This window comes from Megalobrama amblycephala, linkage group LG22 (genome assembly GCF_018812025.1).
Source record: "Megalobrama amblycephala isolate DHTTF-2021 linkage group LG22, ASM1881202v1, whole genome shotgun sequence".
Lineage (NCBI taxonomy): Eukaryota > Metazoa > Chordata > Actinopteri > Cypriniformes > Xenocyprididae > Megalobrama > Megalobrama amblycephala.
Window position 1 is genome coordinate 14,570,028 of NC_063065.1, and position 22,295 is coordinate 14,592,322.

General features: G+C 38.3%; 1 protein-coding gene across 3 annotated transcripts; it reads left to right on the forward strand.

Annotated features, from left to right (window-relative positions):
• Positions 1 to 474: 474 nt before the first annotated feature.
• Positions 475 to 20,867, forward strand: larp4b (La ribonucleoprotein 4B). 3 transcript variants are annotated; one of them, XM_048174324.1, is made up of 17 exons: positions 475 to 967; positions 3,047 to 3,185; positions 7,678 to 7,825; positions 7,924 to 8,079; positions 8,234 to 8,315; positions 9,351 to 9,487; positions 9,616 to 9,719; positions 9,812 to 9,922; positions 10,022 to 10,075; positions 10,203 to 10,409; positions 10,493 to 10,599; positions 11,180 to 11,425; positions 12,972 to 13,020; positions 14,856 to 15,038; positions 15,387 to 15,577; positions 16,192 to 16,297; positions 18,563 to 20,867. In XM_048174324.1, exons 2-17 carry the CDS (start codon positions 3,099 to 3,101, stop codon positions 18,824 to 18,826), a joined length of 2,232 nt encoding a protein of 743 aa, XP_048030281.1. In that variant the 5' UTR covers positions 475 to 967; positions 3,047 to 3,098; the 3' UTR covers positions 18,827 to 20,867. The 3 variants fall into 3 exon arrangements, with proteins under 3 accessions (XP_048030281.1, XP_048030282.1, XP_048030283.1); XM_048174325.1 differs by having other exon boundaries at positions 12,975 to 13,020; XM_048174326.1 differs by having other exon boundaries at positions 476 to 967; positions 16,192 to 16,291.
• Positions 20,868 to 22,295: the final 1,428 nt, after the last annotated feature.

Here is a 22,295-nt window from a genome sequence, read left to right on the forward strand (position 1 = left end):
ATCATCTAATAAATGTAAAGATTTTTACATACAGACCTATATATAATGATTTTACATCAGTGTTTTCAACTGATGGGTCGTGACTCGTGACCACTGATCTATATTATTTAAATATAGATCAGTGGTCGTGACCCCAAAAACGATCTGTTGCGATGGGGTCATTGACAAGAGGGAAAACAATGCTAAATAAAATTTAAAATAAAACAACGAGTAAAATGAAGCCACATTAACATGTCTGCATTTGTTGTTAGCTTGTTTATACAAAATACAATCAACCAGATGGGAACTAGTGATTTACATACATAGCTTTAAATTTAAGCACATTATTCGTGCATAACTGCCAAAAAGAGAAAACCAACGTTTTAATTTGATCCATAATCTCTATGGGTTACAGAGCACTCACAATTCATTGTGTTATGTCGCCCCCTATCGACAGCGCTCATTGAACTGCAGCTAAACGCAGTAGAACATACAGCCGTTGAGTTATTGAAAGGGCCGCAGTGGAGAGTGGGCGGGCTAGTCAATAAAGCGTCTCTGGGCGGGAGTTCGCGGTGCGGTTTGGCCGAGAGAGTGAAGCTCAACTCCGGACACAAATACACGGGGAGGGAAGAGGCGTGCGGCTCCGTTCTTCATCATATCCCAGTTTAACTAGCACGTACACTTATACTTAGTCGCATTTCCCGCACTGTGATTTAAGCCGTTTTGAATAATAACACCTTCACTCTCGTGTTGTTAACATCTCGACAACAAACGTTAGCCAGTCACTTAAACATCACCAAACAGACCTTTAAAGTTGACTATCAGGCCTGGTACCGAGGAGCTGGTGGTATTTGGAGGCTGTTGAACGCGTTGTGGTGGTTTAAAAGTTTCCTGCACGGATTCGTGGATTTGTTTTTCTAAGTTTTGTCCGTGGAAGTCAGACGCTCGGGCCCGCAAACAGTCTCCCGTGCGCGGAGAGCAGATACAGGTGAGTAGAAACTCATACGAACGATTATTGCGCTTACTTAATCGCATATTTCATCCCTGCATAATTTCAGACAGCCATTTGATGTAAATGTCAATAGCTAGAGTGTTTATTCACCTTTTGAAGTTAGCAACTTAAGCTAACTGTTCAGGCTAGCTGTATTACTTCTCACTATCTGCCAGTCTTTAGCATGTAGGCTAACATAGACACTTATTGTTTTTCTATTTGAATTCGGATATTTACCATTTTCTGTTTGGTGGTTAAAGCTTTTAAGAATTGAAAAGTTTGTTTTTCATATGTTCGTGTGCAGTTAACTTCATAGTTAAGGAGACTTCGACTGATTCAGCTAGCAGCTGTCTGTTGTGTTTATGGGTTTGGCCTGCAGCATTTATGTGCTTTGACATATGGATATAGTTGGTTTGACATCTTCTGTACATTTATGCCATTTTATCATCATTTAGTTTCATGTGGCCATTATATGTCGTTTTGGACCACAGTATTTGTTATTGTCGTTTTAGATGGTAATGCATTGATTGCATTGCGCTCATGTTTACGTATGTGTCATAATGTAAACATCCCCCATGTGTCATTTGAAAGGACTGTCTTTAGTCAGCTTTTGTGTTTGACAGGTCATGTATGTTTTTATTTTAGCATGATCGAGCAAATGTTAAATAATATTTAACCCAGGCATGCATCATTAATTCAGAATTTAAGTGCATTAAGTATTTTTGGTAAATCATATGGTCTTAGTTTGGATATAAATGCATTATTGTTTTTTTTTTTTTTTTTTTACCTAAATATGCCTATATGATACTTTAAAGAGTTGTTTTCATTACAATATAGATGCTTTTTATTCATAGATTTGCTGTTCATATTACTGTACAGATATTTTAAAGTATTTTTTAATTTCTCATGAATGCAATCTTGCCAGTAATCAATTTTAGATATCTTGAATGTCAGTCTTCAGCTGAGTTCCTTTTTCAGCATATTAAGTGTTTGTAGGTTTTGATGATGTTGGCTAGTTCAGAGATGCTTTCCACAGTAGTTATATTGACCAGTCAGCTCTACTGTACAGATTGAATTTAAAAAAAAAAAAAAAAAAAAAAAAACCCTCAGAAGGTTTAATTTCAAGCAGCCGTTGTACATTTTGTCAAAACCATAGGTTGAGCTCTTGATATTTGTGGAATGTGGAATGGTTTTATGTATTTTTTAATACCTTAATATTAAAAAAAGGTATATATATATATATATATATATATATATATATATATATATATATATATATATATATATATATATATATATATATATATATATATATATATATATATATCTATCATACACACACACACACACTACCATTCAGAAGTTTGGGGTTATATAAATAATATTATTTTAATGTTTTTGAAAAGTCTCATGCTCATCAAGGAAATATTTTTTTTTAATCAAAAATAGTCAAAACAGTAATACTGTGAAATATTACAATTTAAAGTAACTTGTTTTCTATTTTAATATATTTTATAATGTAATTTATTCCTCTAATGTCAAAGCTGAATTTTCAGCATCATTACTCCAGTCTTCAGTGTCACATGATCATTCAGAAATCATTCTAATATGCTGATTTGCTGCTCAAGAAACATTTCATATTGTTAATGTGAACAGTTGTGCTGCTTTATTTCTGTGGAAATGCATTTTTTCTGCATGCTATGAATAGAACGTTCAAACCAACAATGTTTATTTGAAATGGAATTTTTTTGTAACATTTTTACTGTCACTTTTGAGCAATTTAATGCATCCTTGCTGAATATTAATTTCTTACCCCAAACTTTTGAATGGTATAGGAATTATTATAAATATTTATAAAGTGTAACTGGTTAGCATAGCAGTGTCAGCTTTCTTGCCTGGTGTCATTAAATGTATTGAATAGTATTAAATGAATATTGTACTGTGAATATTATTGATTCTTATAAAAAATTGCTTGTGATGCTCCCCATTTGTAAGCTGCTTTGCATATATTGTCATTTGAATTGATTTAGTAAATGATTTGTAATTGATTTATGTTCTTTGTTTCGTCATCCACAGTTCCCTGGTGGTCTGGAGAGCTCTGCGTTCGGAGCTAGAACCTGGACAGCTCATGACTTCAGACCAGGAAGGAAAAACTATCGTGGAGCCACAGGTGCAGCAGTCACAGGAAGCAAAGGAGAAAGAGATTCCCCTTTTGGTAAAGTATAAGCTACATATTGTTTCAGTCTTTTGAAGTGTGTTAAGTAATTGTGATTAGGGAATTACAAACCTACTAACGAAACAGCAGAGATGCCCCGCCCAGCTTTGGGTGTTGTGAAAGGGCTTAACAGGCATTTGTGTGAACCACCCTTGTGCTTTGAGACCATGCCAAGTTGCTGATCCCATTCATATAATGCAAGTACAGCGTCCATAGAAGCACCAATCATTGGAGAGTTTGTATTTGAGTGATGGGCCCATGTGAGTCAGCTGTATAATTTTAAATGTGCTATTTTTGGTTTGGGGAGGGGGTAAGCAGCCATAGCGTGCGCCTCTGTCTCTCTTTTCCTCTCTGAGGAGCTTATGAGAGGAGCTACACAAGTTTTTGTTCATCCATTTACATAGACGTCCTTTCATAAATTAAAATATGGGGTGTTGTTTCAGCAAAGAATTGAATCCTAACCTGGTCAGCGAGAGAACAAGTCTTCTACAGGCGGCCATTCCTGAGGGCTCCACAGCGAAAGACGTCAAAGACTGTGCTTGGTCTGTCGCAGATCTGACCGACGTTAAGCCTTCTCAAATTGGGAACGTGAACGCTGCTTTAGATATCCGTTGTGATGCTTCCTCCACAAACTTGTCAACAGGTCTCAACCCCATTAAAGAAGGCGGTAGCAGCATACAGGAAGGGATGGCATTTTGGGACCCACCTGTCGGTGATCCACATATCCACGAGGCTACGATCCAGAAAGGAAATGCCAGTGAATTGGGAAGAGACAGTAGAGACAATTGCCAAATTAAGGAAACTGAAACTTTGGATTTTGTGAAACAGAGAATAGCTGAAAATGCCGTAATGAGAGCAAAGTGGTTTTGTGATGGTCAACAGTCTTGTTCCACAGATTTAACTGGAGTTGGCAAGAGCAAGAACGAAATACAAAATACCCTGGGCATCAGTCCGTTATGCATTTCAAAGGATCAACACTCGGATGTCTCCATTATTGCAAAAGAGGAACAAGTTAAGACACTGTGGCATGCACAGTCAAAATCTGCGTCCACTCCAAAGCATGCCATCTCTCCATTCAATAAATGCTCTGGGAGCTCGATGAATCCGGATGACTCAGAAGAGGGAAATTCTGGACTGTTGATCACTGACCGTGGCTTTAAAAAAGAACAGAGTTTCTACAGCATCTGCTTGATTGATTTAGAGGATCTCGGGAGCGAGTGTGGGCACCAATCCATGACTGAATCTGACGCAGTCAGGTACGCAAGCGCACCAGCTGTCTCTGAAAAGGCTTTGTTTGATAATTCATCACTCCCGAAGGACCACACAATATCGGGTTCAGGGCCTTCACATGAAATTACAGCAGCACAACAAACAGAAAAACGTCCCACAGAGAGGACTCTAGGGTGTTCTGAAAGTCTACCTGTAAATGTAGCACTTCCAAATGAGGAACACCCCCTCCCAGATCTTCTAAATCAATTTCCTGCCCAAGAAAATGAAAAGCTTTTATCTGAAAATGACATTTCCACTTCATGTAAAGATACAGAGAGCACAAATTCTCCCTTTACTGCTGTAGAGGACGGCATTGATCAACTCTCCCCAGATCTTCTGCTGCAAAATGTACAGATGTCAGTGTTGAAGTCAAGTACAGATACCGCATCGCCACAGGGGGAACCTGCTGACCTACTTAATAACCATGAACTTTATGGTAGCTCTGGTTACAAGGCCACCGATCTGGAGACTGGTTCTGAACTCAACATGCACAACGCAGTGTTTGATGAATCAATGTTGAGACCACCTCAGCAAAATCTCAATGGTCCTCTGGATGAAGTGGAACTGGAAAATCATGATGATTATAGAGAATCCATGGACCTAAAGGAGGAGAAGAAGAAACTGATTGTGTCAGATAAAGATGATTACTCCATTTCTTCTTTTAGCAACACAGCAGATGGATTTCCAAACTTTGAAGTCGCTATTGAGGAATCCGTTCAATGTGCTTCCAAGAAAACCCCTACTGAGAAAGTTTACAAAGAAACGCCCCAAGCTTTCTCGGCTTTCAGCACTGCTTCAGAAAGGTTAGATGATACAGAGGACCATGGATTTCCCTGTAAAGATGCCTCTGAAGACATTGAAAATGTAAAGTTTTGCTCTGAAAGCCCACTGGCTTCTGATAAAGAAGACAACCTGTCAAAATCACCTTCCTGTCATGGAGTTGAAGTTGAACCAAGACAAATAGCAACACAGGAGGAGGTAATTCTGAATCCTTGCCAGTGTAGTATATTGCAATGTGAAGGGCAGACAAATGAATCTGACATGTTCAAGGTTGCTCAGTGTTCGAGCAGTCCATCTCATGCAGAAAGTATTTGTGTAGATCCTACTTGTAATGCTGAAGAAGACAAGTTGGACATGACTTTGAGCACACATGTCGACACTTACGGTGTTTTTCCCACTGACCAGACAAAGATTGTGTCAGAATCTTGTGACATTCCAAACAGGGAACAGAATGTAGAACCAAATGCAAATTTTACAAATACTGAACCATGTGACATGAGTCCATGTCAGCTTCCTACGAATGAGCCTATGAACTTTGAGCAGTTGCTGGAATTCACTGGTAAATGTGAAGAAGCTGATTATCACAATGTACATTCTTCAAGTTCTTCTGTTGTTGAAGTTCACAGAAACACTCCACCTGTACCCGATTCTGATTGTCCTCTTGAGGAAGATCTCTCCCAGGGTGATGCCACCTGGTTTGTAAAAACATCGAACAATGATATCTGTAATAAAGGACATCCAGAAAGCGTTGCAGTGAATTATTTAATACAAGTGGGATTGGGAAGCGAATTGCCTGCAGTAGCACAAGAGCAAGTCGTGAACAGTGAAATAGGAGAGACTTGTTTACAACATGATGAGAAGACGCATATTGCCAGCGAATGCTTCAGTGAGGATGAACAAAAGGTACTGGGTGAGATTTGTTTACTTGCAGATGATGACAAAACCAAAATGTCAGAACTTGAACCGCAGGGACTCGTACCAACTTTAGAGCTGCTTAATTGCTCAAATAATGGGAATAACAACAATGACTGTTTGAAATCTGTTTGTTCTGCTAGCAGTGATGTACATGCACCTTCTGAGCTGCCATGCAAATCTGAAGTATTGGAAACTTTTGATTGCACTTCATTGTCAATAAACTGCTCAAGTGAAAGTGCTTGCCAGTACCTGGACTCTTCTTTAGAACAGCCATCCAATGACACTCAAAGAGATATTCAGGAGCATGGAGACCTTCAAGATATGGGGGAAATAGGAGGCACTGTTGTTGACTGCAGCATTCCTCTCGTGAGTACTTCAGGACTATCACTTGAAACTGGAGAGGCACAGTCATGTGCCATACAAGGCCATGGCGCCAATTATGCGTCTGTTGAGAGCTCGACAACTACCATGCCTCATGTTTCCCAACTTATAACAAGCAGTCTTGGAGTTCTTGACATTGATCAGTCTGATTTGAAAGTCATTGTTGAAGATATGAATGATGAAGCCCCTTATGTAAATGCAGCAATTCCGTTACCAGTGGAGCCTGATCAGGTGGACATTTACGCCACCATGCCATCTTACGAGATACATTTTCTCAATAAAGATCTATTCACGGTTCCTGTGCAGGTGGAAAACCTTCAGGGTTCGGGCTGCTCGGATGAAATGGAGGGAGAGCAAGGCATGCTGAATATGGTGTCAGACCTTCTCGGGAAATCAGAGTTGAGCGATGAGGTGGACTCTAGTCACTGCCTTCCGGCGTGGGCTAAAGAACCACATGGCCTGTTTTCTGATAACCAAATAGAGGCATGTGCGGCATGGGACCATGCTGTCTCTGAGGCAAGCCTTACAATGCAAAATGTTGATCAGGATACAGAATCTAACCTTGTTGTTGGCCCAGAGGATTTTCAGAACTCTATGGGTTTTATAGCACCCTACCCTTATAACCTGTTAGCGACTGAAGGATCCTGTATATGGGACTGGCAGAATGCTTTTTGTGAACTTGTGAGTACTGTCCATCCAGCTTGTTTGGCTTGGTTATACAGTGGTCCCTAAAATTATTTTGGTGCTTTAGCCACGTTTACAAATGTATGAATGTCAGTGCATTCCATAGAAAAAATATTACATTTATTTAAAATTTTATTTATTAAACAGACATTTTATTAATTTATTTTTATCTTTTATTTTTTATTTTTTATTGTTTTTGTTTTATTTTTTATATTTTAAGACATTTTTATTTATTAAAAAGTTACTTTTATTATTATTATTATTTTTTTTTTAAAAAGGTTGTCTTTGCAAAAATTATTAGTTTTTCTCTGTTCTAAAAAGCTGTAACATCATTTGTTTGCAGATGCTACTTGGTTTTTATATTTTATGTAATGCAGTAAAATTCATATTTAAGTGTGGCTGAAGTGGCCAAAGTTTTTGTAACCAATTGATTTTTTTTTTTTTTTTTTTTTTTTTTTAACAGGAATCCTCCAAGATCTCAGACCTCAATCCCAATGCGAAGGCATGGGCAAATTACATGCCTAAACCAGAGGCCTCTGCTACAACCTGCCCAGATTCTCAGCAGTCATGGGTAGATGCGGCCGATGACCCATCAAACTGCATCTCAGGAGGTAAACCTCAAAATATAATTTCACATATGTTTTTAATTCAGTATACCGACCTTATCAGTCTGAAGAGGTTTTGATCTGTTTGTTTTGTCCATGTCCAGGTTATAACAACAGTGAAGACAAAGGGAACTGGAATGAGGAACAGCAGGTATCTACCTCTGTAGAACTGCCCTTTGCAGCACAGCCAGAATCGGTGTACATGGGAAGCTCAGCCAGTGAGAAGGGCATTGTGTCAAATCAGAACACCAGTATGAAAGGTAATATCCTTTTGGTCTTTTGTTCGCTGTTGTCAACCTACTCCTTGTTTACAGTTGTGCATGTTTACAATGACACAAGACGTCACAGTCATGAAGGATTAATTTCAACCACACCATTTTTAAAATAATTGATCTTTTGATTTCTTTTGTGCAGGGGTGAACGATTCAGACTCCTCTAGACAGCTTGAAGACCTTCGGGAACAACTGAAGGCAACACTGGAGTTCTGCCTCTCTAGGTAATTACTCGCATCTTCACAACTGATCACATTTAAGCTGACTTCATGATTTTCTTAACTGGTCCTGTCAGGTGTGCTGTCCTGGAGTTCAAGGCTTTTTTTCTTTCTTTTCAAAACCTTAAATCGAGAACAATGTGTCTCATTCACTAATAATTGTGTGGATTATTCCTGTTTATACGCACAGGAGAATGTCTTAAGATAAAATTGCTCTCAGCGAACATGATAGGACCACTCAGAGTATGTGTATGTGGTTTCAGTTGTTCCTAAATTTTTTCATAAATTTAAGAATAAAACTTAGAATGAATGTTATTGATGAATGATGATTTGTTAATTAAAAACGTTCGAATGCAGATTTGACGTGCACATCTGTGTGTACGCACGTTTAGTGAATGAGACCCAATGATTTTCAGACTTGAGTGTTAATATTTCCTCAGATGTTACACTTTTGCAAATGTAAACTAAGAGCGTTTGGCATTTGAATATTTACAAGAACCAAAATTTTATGTAAACTGTGTGCTAGGGTGTGCACTACCGTTCAGAAGTTTGGGGTCAGTTAGATTTTTAATGTTTTTAAAAGAAGTCTCTTATGCTCATCAAGGTTGAATTTATGTTGAAATGTTAAAATGTAATTTATTCCTGTGATGGCAAAGTTGAATTATTAGCATCATTACTCCAGTCTTCAGTGTCACATGATCCTTCAGAAATCATTTTAATATGCTGATTTACTAAAGAAACCTTTCTCATTATCAATGTTGAAAACAGTTGTGCTGCTTAATATTTTTGTGGAAACCTTGATACATTGTTTTCAGGATTCTTTGATGAATAGAAAGTTCAAAAGAACAGCATTTATTTGCAAAATAAATATTTTTAAAAATGTCTTTACTGTCACTTTTGATCAATTGAATGTGTCCTTCCTGAAAAAAAAATTCTTGCCCTTTTGAATTTTCAATGGTAGTGATCATTCTTAAAAAAACACTGAGGATATTGAATCATTGTAGGATTGATGGTGACCAGAATAATCTTGTCTTATTCCAGGGAGAATCTAGCCAACGACATGTACCTCATCTCGCAAATGGACAGTGACCAGTATGTGCCAATAGTGACTTTGGCAAACCTTGATCAAATCAAGAAACTCACCACTGATGTTGATCTCATTGCAGACATCTTAAAAAGTAAGTTTAAACATCACCATGTCACTTTTATGGGTCATAGTGTGGCTTTTTGTTTTAGGCTCTCAAAATGGGGTTGGTTACACGCAGCAGTTGGCTCCGACATTAATGATGCATTTTTGATTCACCAGCGCTGCCTCTTGTCCAAGTGGACAAATGTGGAGAGAAAGTGCGGCCCAATCAGAACCGCTGCATCGTAATTCTCAGAGAGGTTCCTGAGGCCACTCCTGTGGAGGTACACATCATCCCATCTCTCTTGTTCAATAAGATCTTTAATGCCCTGACCTTATTTTTGATCTGTATGACATTTGGCTTTCATTTGTACAGGAAGTTGAAACACTCTTTAAGAGCGATAATTTGCCCAAATTCATCAATTGTGAGTTTGCCTACAATGACAACTGGTTCATCACCTTTGAATCTGAGGCAGATGCTCAACTGGTAAATGTTTTTTTTATTCGATCATTTCTGATTACAGACTCAGAATTTTTAATAAACTTGCTTCTTATTGCTAAACGTTGGCATACATCACTTTTTCAGGCATACCAGTATCTCAGAGAAGAGGTGAAAACTTTTCAAGGGAAGCCGATAAAGGTAGAGTGCACTGCTGCATATGTGACAGCACTGAAGGATATTTTGTGCTATTTTTTTATTTTATTTTTTATGAATCATGGCTGTTGAAGTTTTAAATTCTTTTTTGTCCATCAATGTTTTATTCTAGGCTAGAATAAAGGCCAAGGCCATTGCCGTCAATACCTTTGTGCCAAAGAATGGGTATCGGCCCGTGGACGTGTCCTCAAATGTCCAGCAACGCTACACCCCTTACTACATCCCACCTGTGTATGGAGCACAGCAACAGTTTCCTCTTTACAGACTAGTGACGCCTCAGGGCTGGTCAGCTACCCAGAGCTACCTGGACCCGACTCTGGTAAGTGCCATGTGGTCTGTTTGGCTCTGAGAAGCATCTGAATGGAGTACTAGAGGTAATAATCAGGTTTTGTCTATCAACAGGTTACTCCGTTTCCCAGCCCTGCGTTTATTAACGGCTTCGCTGGTTCTCCGACATTTAAATCAGCAACATCTCCACTACCTGTCAGACACTATACACCTCGAATCAGGTACAGTGTTACAGTGAAAACATCTGTTATACATTTAGACTACCATTCAATAGTTTGCTGTAAGTAGGATTTTTTTTTTTTTTTTTAAAGTATACTTAATATTAATAATAAAATTAGTTTATTCAGCAATGACACCATAAGGACCATAAAGACTTTTTATAATGTGACAAAAATTGATCTTTCTAAGCACTTAAATCAGCATATTAGAATGATTTCTGACGGATAATGTGACACTGAAGACTGGAGTAATGGCTGCTGAAAGTACAGCTTTGCCATGTCAGGAATAAATTGTATTTTAAGCTATATTAAAATAGAAAAGAGCTATTTTAAATTGTAATAACAGTTCACAATATTACTGTTTTTACTCTGTCTTTACTCTTTTTGATCAAATAAATGCAGCTTTAGTGAGCTTAGGAGACTTTTATGAAAAAGTTAGACACAAAACTTTTGATCAGTAGTGTATAGCCCGTAATATAACTGATTTGTGTCAGTGTAGTGACGTTTTTTTTGTTTTGTTTTGTTTTTTTGAAGAGCTTCAACTGAGATAAAGCTCTGTATAACCATCTTTTCATCCAAACAGGAACCATAACAAAACACACATTCGACTGACAACAGACCGTGGAACCACCCTGCTGGAAAACCCTGCTGCTTTCTCTACTTTCCCTACGGAGAGAGTCCCTAATGGGACACGGCCTCCACAGATTCATCACTTGGGTAGCCGACCTCGACTACCTAGCGGTCCAGGCTATCCACGCCGGGACCAGGTGGGAAGTGGACGGATGGAAGTGAACGGGGCTGATTACTCTCTGAACGCGGGCCGTGGGAGGTAACGCTGCACATCTGTATCAGCTGTTTTTTAATTTCATACATACAGGTGCTGGTCATATAATTAGAATATCATCAAAAAGTTGATTTATTTCACTAATTCCATTCAAAAAGTGAAACTTGTATATTATATTAATTCATTACACACAGACTGATATATTTCAAATGTTTATTTCTTTTAATTTTGATGATTGTAACTGACAACTAAGGAAAATCCCAAATTCAGTATCTCAGAAAATTAGAATATTACTTAAGACCAATACAAAGAAAGGATTTTTAGAAATCTTGGCCAACTGAAAAGTATGAACATGAAAAGTATGAGCATGTACAGCACTCAATACTTAGTTGGGGCTCCTTTTGCCTTAATTACTGCAGCAATGCGGCGTGGCATGGAGTCGATCAGTCTGTGGCACTGCTCAGGTGTTATGAGAGCCCAGGTTGCTCTGATAGTGGCCTTCAGCTCTTCTGCATTGTTGGGTCTGGCATATCGCATCTTCCTCTTCACAATACCCCATAGATTTTCTACACAGTGGACCAACACCACCAGATGACATGGCACCCCAAACTTTACACTGGACCTCAAGCAACGTGGCTTGTGTGCCTCTCCTCTCTCCTCCAGACTCTGGGACCCTGATTTCCAAAGGAAATTCAAAATTTACTTTCATCAGAGAACATAACTTTGGACCACTCAGCAGCAGTGCAGTCCTTTTTGTCTTTGAGACGCTTCTGACGCTGTCTGTTGTTCAAGAGTGGCTTGACACAAGGAATGCGACTGCTGAAACCCATGTCTTGCATACGTCTGTGCGTAGTGGTTCTTGAAGCACTGACTCCAGCTGCAGTCCACTCTTTGTGAATCTCCCCCACATTTTTGAATGGGTATTGTTTCACAATCCTCTCCAGGGTGCGGTTATCCCTATTGCTTGTACACTTTTTTTTCTACCACATCTTTTCTTTCCCTTTGCCTCTCTATTAATGTGCTTGGACACAGAGCTCTGTGAACAGCCAGCCTCTTTTGCAATGACCTTTTGTGTCTTGCCCTCCTTGTGCAAGGTGTCAGTGGTCGTCTTTTGGACAACTGTCAAGTCAGCCGTCTTCCCCATGATTGTGTAGCCTGCAGAACTAGACTGAGAGACCATTTAAAGGCCTTTGCAGGTGTTTTGAGTTAATTTGAGCTAATTAGAGTGTGGCACCAGGTGTCTTCAATATTGAACCTTTTCACAATATTCTAATTTTCTGAGATAATGAATTTGGGATTTTCCTTGGTTGTCAGTTATAATAATCAAAATTAAAAGAAATAAACATTTGAAATATATCAGTCTGTGTGTAATGAATGAATATAATATACAAGTTTCACTTTTTGAATGGAATTAGTGAAATAAATCAACTTTTTGATGATATTCTAATTATATGACTAGCACCTGTATTGTTGTGATATTATATCCAAGATGGAGGAAAAATTCTTATAGAGCTCTATAGAGCTTCTTCCATAAGAAATTGTGGTAATTTTTTTGGGATTGCTTTATCTTGATTGTTTGTTTCTTTTGAAGAAGGGGCGGCTATGGATACAGGAAAAGGAGAGATGACAACAAGTTTCCAGTATGTAATTTGTTTTGTTTCAGCTAACACTGCATAGACGAGTGTTTTGTGTTTAGCTTTGCTTTTATTATGATAGAAAACTTTTTGTACTTCAAGTCAATTGTAATATACAGTCAACCCTTAGGGGCTGAATGTATATTATCTCACTTATTACACAACCAAGTAAACAAACAAATGGACATGAAATATTGATTTGAATAAAAATCTCAGTAAAAGAGGCCCCAGAGTGATATGAAAGACAAAAACTAGCACATCCATGTAAAAAACACCACCAACAAAAAAAGTTGGCTGCTGCAATTGACCAGAATCCAGTAATCCTGTAGTGCTGTGTAATAATGTAGGATATTGTTCTGAAATTACTGAAAACGTTTCTATCACAGCAGGCAAATTTTTAGAAATAAATGTGCCAATATGTTTACAGCAGGGGTGTCAAACTACCAGCCCAAATTAAATGCACCTGGGGGGGTATTCTAGAAAGGAGGTTATGCGACATACCAGAGTAGGTTTATTGACAAACAAGTGGATAACCTCAACTTTCAGTTCCAAAAACTGAGGTAACTCTCAGGGTAAATAAGTAGCCATAGCAACTTATTCTCTCCGCAGCTTATTCTCCGGAGCAGGTTATGTTCCACGGTTAGTTTAATTCATAGGTATTTTGCACATGTGTTCCCTATTGATGAGGCTCCAGTGGGTGTGAATTATAAAGCACTATTATAAAATAAATCAATGTTATTTTACTGTTTATTTTATTCTCATCTCACACATCATAGATGTGATTTCAGATTTTTTTTTTTTTATGAAAACGGGACATTTTCTATATAATGCATTTCTATTATAAAATACAGATGTGATGCATCTCACAACAAATGTGTAAGTAAAATGGCTAAACAAAAATTATATGTATGCCATATTATCCTTGCAAGCACGTACGTTTTTTTAATGTAAATATTTAGCATTAAACAAACAATTTGGTCTTCATAATGTCTGTTTTCCATGGTGACTCCTGGATTCGGTGATCTGTTGAGAATGTTTTTGTGTGTTAACTGTGAACATACTCTGGGTTGACTTAACTTACTCCCATCCGCGTTTTTGGAACCAGCATACCCCGAGTAAGCAAGGTTGGGGTTAATTAACCAAAAGTTCAGGGTATATGTGATGGCAAGTTAACCATACTTTCTGGAATACACCCCTGATCCAGCTAATCAAGTCTTTCAGACTTATTTGAAAACTACAGTATGTGTGTTGAAGCAGGGTTGGAACTAAGCTCTATAGGACTGTGGCCCCCCAGGAGCTCAGTTTGACACCACTGAGGCTTGTTGCATGAAGCTAGTTGAGCAAACTCTGCGTTTAGAGTTGACAAAACCATTCAGATCCAACCTGGTTTAGATCAGGTTCAGCTATAAACTATAAACTGCTATAATTTGGAGCTAGAGATACAGGCTTTATTGTATCAGTTATGTCACTTTGCTGACAGCTGATTGGTCCAGTTTTAATTTGTGATCTCTAACCCAGAATAAAACCTGCTCCAGAGCAGGGGTGCGTTTCCCGAAGCCAACTATGGTTGCAAGTTCCATCGTTACCAACACAATTCAAGGGAACTTGTGACCATAGCTGGCTAACGAGGCTTTTGGGAGATGCACCCCCAGGTTAGCCATCTAGAGCAAGTTACCATGCTAGTAAAAACCAATCCACCTTCTTGAGCCTGAAAAAACAAGCTAATCTGAAACTTAAACTGGGCTGCAAATGAAACTGGCTTTATGCAACAGGCCTTTTGTTTACAGGCTCAATTTGTTGTACATGTTTCAACTCATTTTCTTCACCTGTGTGTTTAACAGAGAGCAGCAACACAGTCGCCCCCTCCTGTTCAGGAGCGCACCCCTTCCCCTAGCTTTGAGCTGGGCCTGTCCAGCTTCCCTCCTCTGCCTGGAGCTGCAGGAAATCTAAAGCCTGAAGTAAAAACTGAAAACAGCCTTGACAACCGACTGTCTGATGTTGTCGCTGGAGCGGTTAAAGACAAGGTTGACTTTCATTCAGTCCTTAATATGTGTCTTTTGTGTTTAAGTGCTGCTGCATGAAACTCTTTTAATATTTTGAAATTCAAAAAGGAAGCAGAAAAGGCTTAAATTATTTGAGTTCTAGAGAAGGTTAACAGATGCTCTGGGTTTTTAAACATTAACTTGCACTAAGCATGGAATGCAATGTTCGCAGCAGACCTTGCTGTCAGTCATAACCACAAGTCCTTGGGTGTTTTGAGTGCTTCAGAGTGAGTAAGTGTGTGTGTGTAAGTTCCTGCTGTCCAGCTGTTATGTTTGTTCATGCTGTCCTTGCCTTAGGAGTTTCACAGAGGCCCCTTTGTTTCTCCACAGCCTCTAAATAAGGATGTGGTCACCAGCCGTGTGATCTCAGGGACCTCCAAAGAATCCGTGCAGGCTGTTCCTGCTCCTGCTCCTGCTTCTGCTCCTACTCCTGCTCCTACTCCTGCTCCTGCTCCTGCTGCTGCTCCCGCTGCTCAGACCCCAGTGGACCACCAACACTCGCCCTCTCCAGCCCTTGCAAAGTGGGTTTTCTTACAGATATTTATGAATAACTGATCAACAAATGTTGCAAATTATTTTATATTATAATTTTGGTCATTTTAACCACACTATCTTAAAAACTGTACTTTCACAAGACTAAAAAGGATTCACAGACATATGTGCATATTACAGTATTTCTGATTGGCTTAGAAGCAATTCCTCCTTACTACTTTGTTTTTTGTTTTCCTTCTAAAGTAAGTTTACAGCTGTCACGGTGACAGGTGTGATTTCTCAGGATTCCATCAGAATGTGGGGATATATTCATGTGTGGCATTCCAAAATAAATTGCTTGCAGCACTTTGAAGGTTTCAACATTTCATTGAGATAAACACTTGTCAATACTTATTTAATTTTCAGCATTTTTTTCAGAGGTAGTGTTACTGCTTTCACATGAGTTTAGCTAATCATTACAGAAAATGTATATAAGGTGTTAAAGGTACAGAAGCAAACAGCTTTAGTTGTTGGTAAAGTAATCACATGAAGTTAAATTGATTTGCTGCAAATAACATAATATTATAAGTGGAGGGGGGAAAAGTAAATATTGTAAACTGTAGAAAATGGCACATTCTAATAGATGGACCTTGTTTTTTTACAGCCTGACAACTGTAGAAAAACCTAAAGAGATGCAGACACCTGCAGAGAAATGCTCCGATACACACGCTGCTAAAACTGCACCACTGAGCAACCCAATTACAGTAAGTGTAAGTCATTGATTGAGTCACTAAAAAAAACAGTAAAGTCAAATAATGCCAAATAAATAAATAAATAAATAAATAAATATCTCAACATATTCAGTTATGTTTAATTATGTATGTAGTGGAGTCAATGACAACTCAATGACACAAATGGTTCATGGGAGTAGGTGGTCACTAGCCACGTTTACATGGATACTTTTTGTTTCAATTGGAATGATGTAATTAATATTGATGAACCCGAACATAGTGAACTCTAAATAAAGTGATCGTGTTGATGCGTGAGTTTGTCACAAGCTTTGAATCAGATTTAATCATTTGACATGCGCACACTGCTCAAATATATAGTTTCCCACTGTTGTTGCATAATAACCATCCTCATTTTCTTTGATTTTAAAAAGCACACTTAAAATGTATCTATTCCGGGTACTAATTAGGAGATGACTAGCACACGAGAAGCTTTTTTTAATCGGGCAGTAAAGACACCCATTCCTGTACCCAAAACAAGGTGCCTACAGGTGAGAGTCCGAAGCAAGCACTTGTGGGACAATGCTGTCCTGCACCACTTCATAGACAATGAGTCGAAAAGAGTATTTTAGATTGACACTACAGTCATTTATTTTATTGTCAAAAGTTACTTGACGTGAAGGCCAAGTATGGTAACCCATACTCGAAAGTTGTCCTCTGCATTTAACCCATCTAAGTTAGTGCACACATATTAGGAGTAGTGGGTAGTGAACACACACACACACACACACACACACACACACACACACACACACACACACACACACACACACACACACACACACACACACACACACACACACACACACACACACACACACACACACACACACACACACACACACACACACACACACACAGAGAGAGAGAGCGAGCAGGCATTTTTTGCTGTGGCGCCCAAGGAATGGGTTGGGGGTTAGGTGCCTTGCTCAAGGGCACCTCAGTCATTTTCCTGCCGGCATTGGGAATAGGACCTGCAACCTTTGGGTTACCAGTCTGATTATCTAGCCATTAGGCCACGACTGCCCCATATTCAACAACATCAGCTCGTTCTGTATGTGCCTCATTCGTCATTACACCATTTCTACATCATTACGCATGCGCAAAACTTTCCTGTTTTGGTTTTCAATCCAATCAAGTATTTACATGTTCTGTTGAACGGATTAGAAAAGGTTTATCCCACCCCTCTCAACCCGATTGGAATTTCAATTGGTTTGGGCATTTTTATTCCAATTGAGGGGTTTACATAGAGCATTTACGTTCGGATTGGACTTTTAAACCAATTGGAATACAATACTCCATGTAAATGCACCTACTATTGAGCTGTTGTGCCATGATTTCAGTTCTATGGTAAAAACTACCTCTTTGATTGTGGCTAGTGTCTTTCTTTATCGGAAATTCACCAGTTACACTATTTTATTTCACTATTGAACTCACCTGACTTGTGGCTTCCACAGAAGCATATATCATATGGAACTGTTGCGCTCTATTGCATCAGTTCCTGCAGTACTTTGTGATTTAAAGTCTTTAACAGCAGATTTACAATACTATTCAAAGTTTTGGGCTCAGTAAGATTTTTATTCTATATCTTAATACTTTTATTCAGCAAGGACGAATTAAATTGATCAAAAGTGACAGTAAAGTCGGAGCCATAGCTGTGTGGGCAATTGCTCTGACATAGGGTGCCACTTCGGTAGAAGTCCCATCTCGAGGTCCTTTCCCGGTCCAATTCCCCTCTCTCCTCTCCCATGATTTCCTACTACTGTCCTATTTAAATAAAGCCAAAAAAAAGTTAAAAAAAAAAAAAAAAACCTTAAAAAAGAAGTGACAGTAAAGACATTTTACAAAAGATTTCTATTTGAAATATATAGTTATTTTTAACTTGGTTCATCAAAGAATCCACTAAAATATTAAGCAGCACAACTGCTTTCAATATTGATAATAAGAAATGTTTCTTGAGCAGCAAATCAGCATATTAGAATGATTTCTGAAGTATCATGTGACTCTGAAGACTGGAGTGATGATGCTGAAAATTCAGCTTAGCCATCACCGGAATAAACTACATTTTAAAATGTATCCAAATAAAGAGACATTCATTTAAATCTTAATATTTTTTCACAATATACTGTTTTTACTGTATTATTTTGATAATAAATGCAGTTTTAGTGATTTTACATTTCACAATGCAACTATGCAAGATTGATTGCCTAAATTGATTAATTTCATTCATTTATTGCGTTTGACCAGGAGCCCCGGAAGCCGAGCTACGCAGAGATCTGTCAGAGGATAAGAGAGGCACCAACACAGCAGCCGTCAGCGGATCCCCGACCTCCCAGCTCCACCGTCGAAGACATCAAGACTCCTGACTCGGCAGAACGCAGATGCAGAGAATCAGCACCCGCACCTGCCAAATCCACAGCGACGGCTTGTCCCAGAGAAACAGTGAAATCTCATCAGAGCGCCGGGGAACGAGCGAGCGGCGGCACGACAGCTTCCTTCCACCAATCCTGAGAGTCTCCGCTTTGCTTCCAGGACCGAATGGGAAGGAAAACTTTGTCAGGGCTGCTCAAAAAAAAAGAAAGAAAGAAAGAAAGAAAAGTCCCTCTTATCTCACGGTCTCTGTGAGTGCACACACAGACAGCTTGTCACTGGAATCAGGGCCTACAGACAAAAGCACTTGTGCATAAGGGTTCTCTGAATATTTTTGTTGTCCTTTCTGTCGTTTTGTTTTTCAGTTACAAGATCTTTTGTTGTTTTTTTCCAAGGAAAATTGGATTAATGAACCAGCACCAGTTGGAGATTAACTATTTAAAAATGTTTTGTCAGAGCTCAACTTTATTTTGGGGTTAAAACTTCAAATAGTGCTGTTGGGAGGAAATACTGATTTTTTTTTTTGAATAGTGCTGATCCTGAAACACTTTTTTTTTTTGTGTGTGTGTTTTCTTTCATTTTTTTAACTGATATGTATATAATTTTGCTAACCTTGAGTGTCTTGGTACTGGTGCGATTCCGTACGTGAATCTCGGCGGTCCCAGCCATTACAACTGCATGAGTGAGACTTTCGTGTAAATCTGTTTTGTGTTCTGTTTTTATGTTTGGATGTTCCAGCACTGGAGTGACGTGTTTTTTTTTTTTTTTTTCTCTTTTCTTTTGGAGCTCTGAATTATTTTTTTACATGCTAATCCTCTATCAAATTGTACTGATGTGATATTGTAGCAGGTGTATGTATACCTGTTCTTGTGTGCATGCTTTCTTTTACTTTTTTTCTTTTCTTTTTAACCTTTTAATGGCACACATTGGTTTGCTGAATAATTTCCTTTCCTTTTTTTCCTATTCGCCAATTGTTTGGGAAGAATCCACTCTGATGCCTCTTCATTCGATCCTGGAAGATCTTCACACTGCAAAGTCCTCAGGTTGCGAGGGTGAAGTGTTCATGTGCCTAGTCTGCTGTGATCTAAATGATAGATGGATATATAATTTGCTTCTTAGCCTCGTTTGTTATCCTGGTGTGGTGCTATGGTTCGTCACATGGTTTCTTTGGTGCTTTTATCTATATTAACGGAGGGAAAGTCACCAACACGCACCAACGTCTGTCGTTTGACCTTCACCGATTCGCTTTCATATCACCACGACTATACGAGTGGGATCGTGTACATTTATATAGTGACGTATACATCAAGAGCAAAAAGATCTGAGCCTTCAGCACACATGGACCAGCGTTGTTTTTTGGGGGTTTCTCCTTTATGCAGACTTTGCTTTTGAGTGTCACTCTCGTTCATGCTGTTCATTAGTTCAGTTCATTGGTTCTCATCCGAGTTTGAAACCGTCTTGGGCCGAGCGAGACAGACCGTTTATTTTGTTTCGATGTCTTCCTGCAGCGTGGAGCACGTGCAGAATGCTTTGAGATGTTTGTCATGGCGTCTGTTGTATATGTTTTCTTGTATCTTCCCTGTGAGTTTTTCTTTTTTTTTTTTTTTCTCGGTTAATCAAAAAAAAGTTTTTGTTGATTTTTCTGACTTTTCGAATGCAACCGATCATTTTTCCATCAATAAATGAAGCATACCATGGTTGAAGTAATGAAGGTTTCATTACATAAACCATTAAGATGTTCAAAAAATAAACAAGCTAAAAAGAAACATCACATATAAATTAACAGTGTTTGAAAACTTGAATTTTATTTAAACTTGAAAAAAATGTCTCTGCCTTAACTTTTTAGATGACAGTTTGGAGGGTTTTTTTGTTTATTTGCTTTCTTTCAATTCCCAAAGTGTAGAAAAAAGGATGATGTGGTAGAGGCGTCCGAAGCCTTCCTCACTACATTTGTGTAGCACAATACTTTTGGGATTGAGATGGGATTATTGTTTTGTTTTGTTCTCCTCTGTGTAAATGCTTGTAGTCTAAACTGTAGTACATGTATACATACACATATACTTGTATGTGTGTGCTTTCTCTGTACAGATGTAAATAATTGGAAAATGTTAAAAAGGTACCCTAAAATTGGTTATGAGAAACTGTATGGGAAAAAAAATAATAAATAAATGTTAATGAGAAATCGTGTCCAAGTAGGTCTGTTTTGCTTTGCGTACTTGAAAGGATAGTTTACCCCAAAATGAAAATTGTCATTTACTCACCCTCGAGTTGTTCTAAGCCTGAATAATTATTTTCTTCTGCTGAACACAAAAGATATTTTAAAGAATGTCTGTTTCTGGTCCCCATTGTCTTCAATAGTAATTTTTTGCTATGGAAGTCAGTGGGGCCCATCAACTGTTTGGTTACTGACATTCTTTAAAATATCTTCTTTTGTTCAACAGAATAAAGAAACTCATACAGGTTTGGAACAACTTGAGTAAATGATGACACAATTTTCATTTTTGGGTGAGCTATCCTTTTAAGTTGTGTTTTCATTCTCAATGTTATGTTTGCTCACAATTATGACCACAAGGTGGCATAATAAAAGCGTTAATAATGGACTTCAACCTTGTAAGACTTCAAATACAAATGGCTTACCAGCACACGAATAAAAGATCTCCAGGGGCCTGTACCATGAAGCCGGATTAGCTGGCTAGCCAGTTAAGTTTCAGATTAGTTTGCGCCAATCCTGAGTTTTAGGTATCATGAAAGTGACTTGACTTTTAGCGGTGTTCATCGCCATGGTAACTTACACTCCACGGCTAACCTGCTCCAGGGCAGGTTATGTTCTGGGTTAGAGATCTCAAACTGAAATTGGACCAATCGGATGTGAGCAAAGTGACACTGACATACCCAACACAATAAAGTCACTCCCCCAGTTTCTCTTCCTCCAAATTAAAAGTCATTATATAGTAAAAACAAATATTTAATGATGAAATTGTGTGGTTTTAATGATAATTGCTTAGAATTATTTTATAATTTTTGTCTAATTATTATATGATCTATATTTTTATTAATCCATTACACACACGCAAGTTTAGTTTAACAGTTATTATTAAGCATTTAGTTTCAATGAATATTAATATATATAGATCATATGTAATATAAATAAGGTGTAAATATACGCTTTAAATATGACTACATGTGACATTGTATGTTTGAGTCTCTATCTCTATATATTATCAACTATATAACTTCACAACTTTCATTTGCACTGATAGAGAAAGATCATTTCTTTTATTTGTTCTCTTTTACAGACAAGTGTTTTCAATTGGTGTAAATAAGTTTAAATTCTTAATTTTCAGCAAAAGAGTTAAATGGCGCCGACTCTCTCGCGAGAAGTAAATGATAGTTTATCTCTGTTGCAAGGCATGTGATTGGCTGTTTGCTTCTGATGTCATGGATTCATGTGCACATGCTCCACAAACTTAGGATCAAAGCCTGAGTTGACAGAGAAAGTTGATGATCAGCATCATGGTACCAACAAAGCCGGATTGGAGTAGTTTGGTTTTGTCAACTTGAAACTAATCCTATAAGCCTGAGTTTGTTCAACTACCATCATGGTACAGGC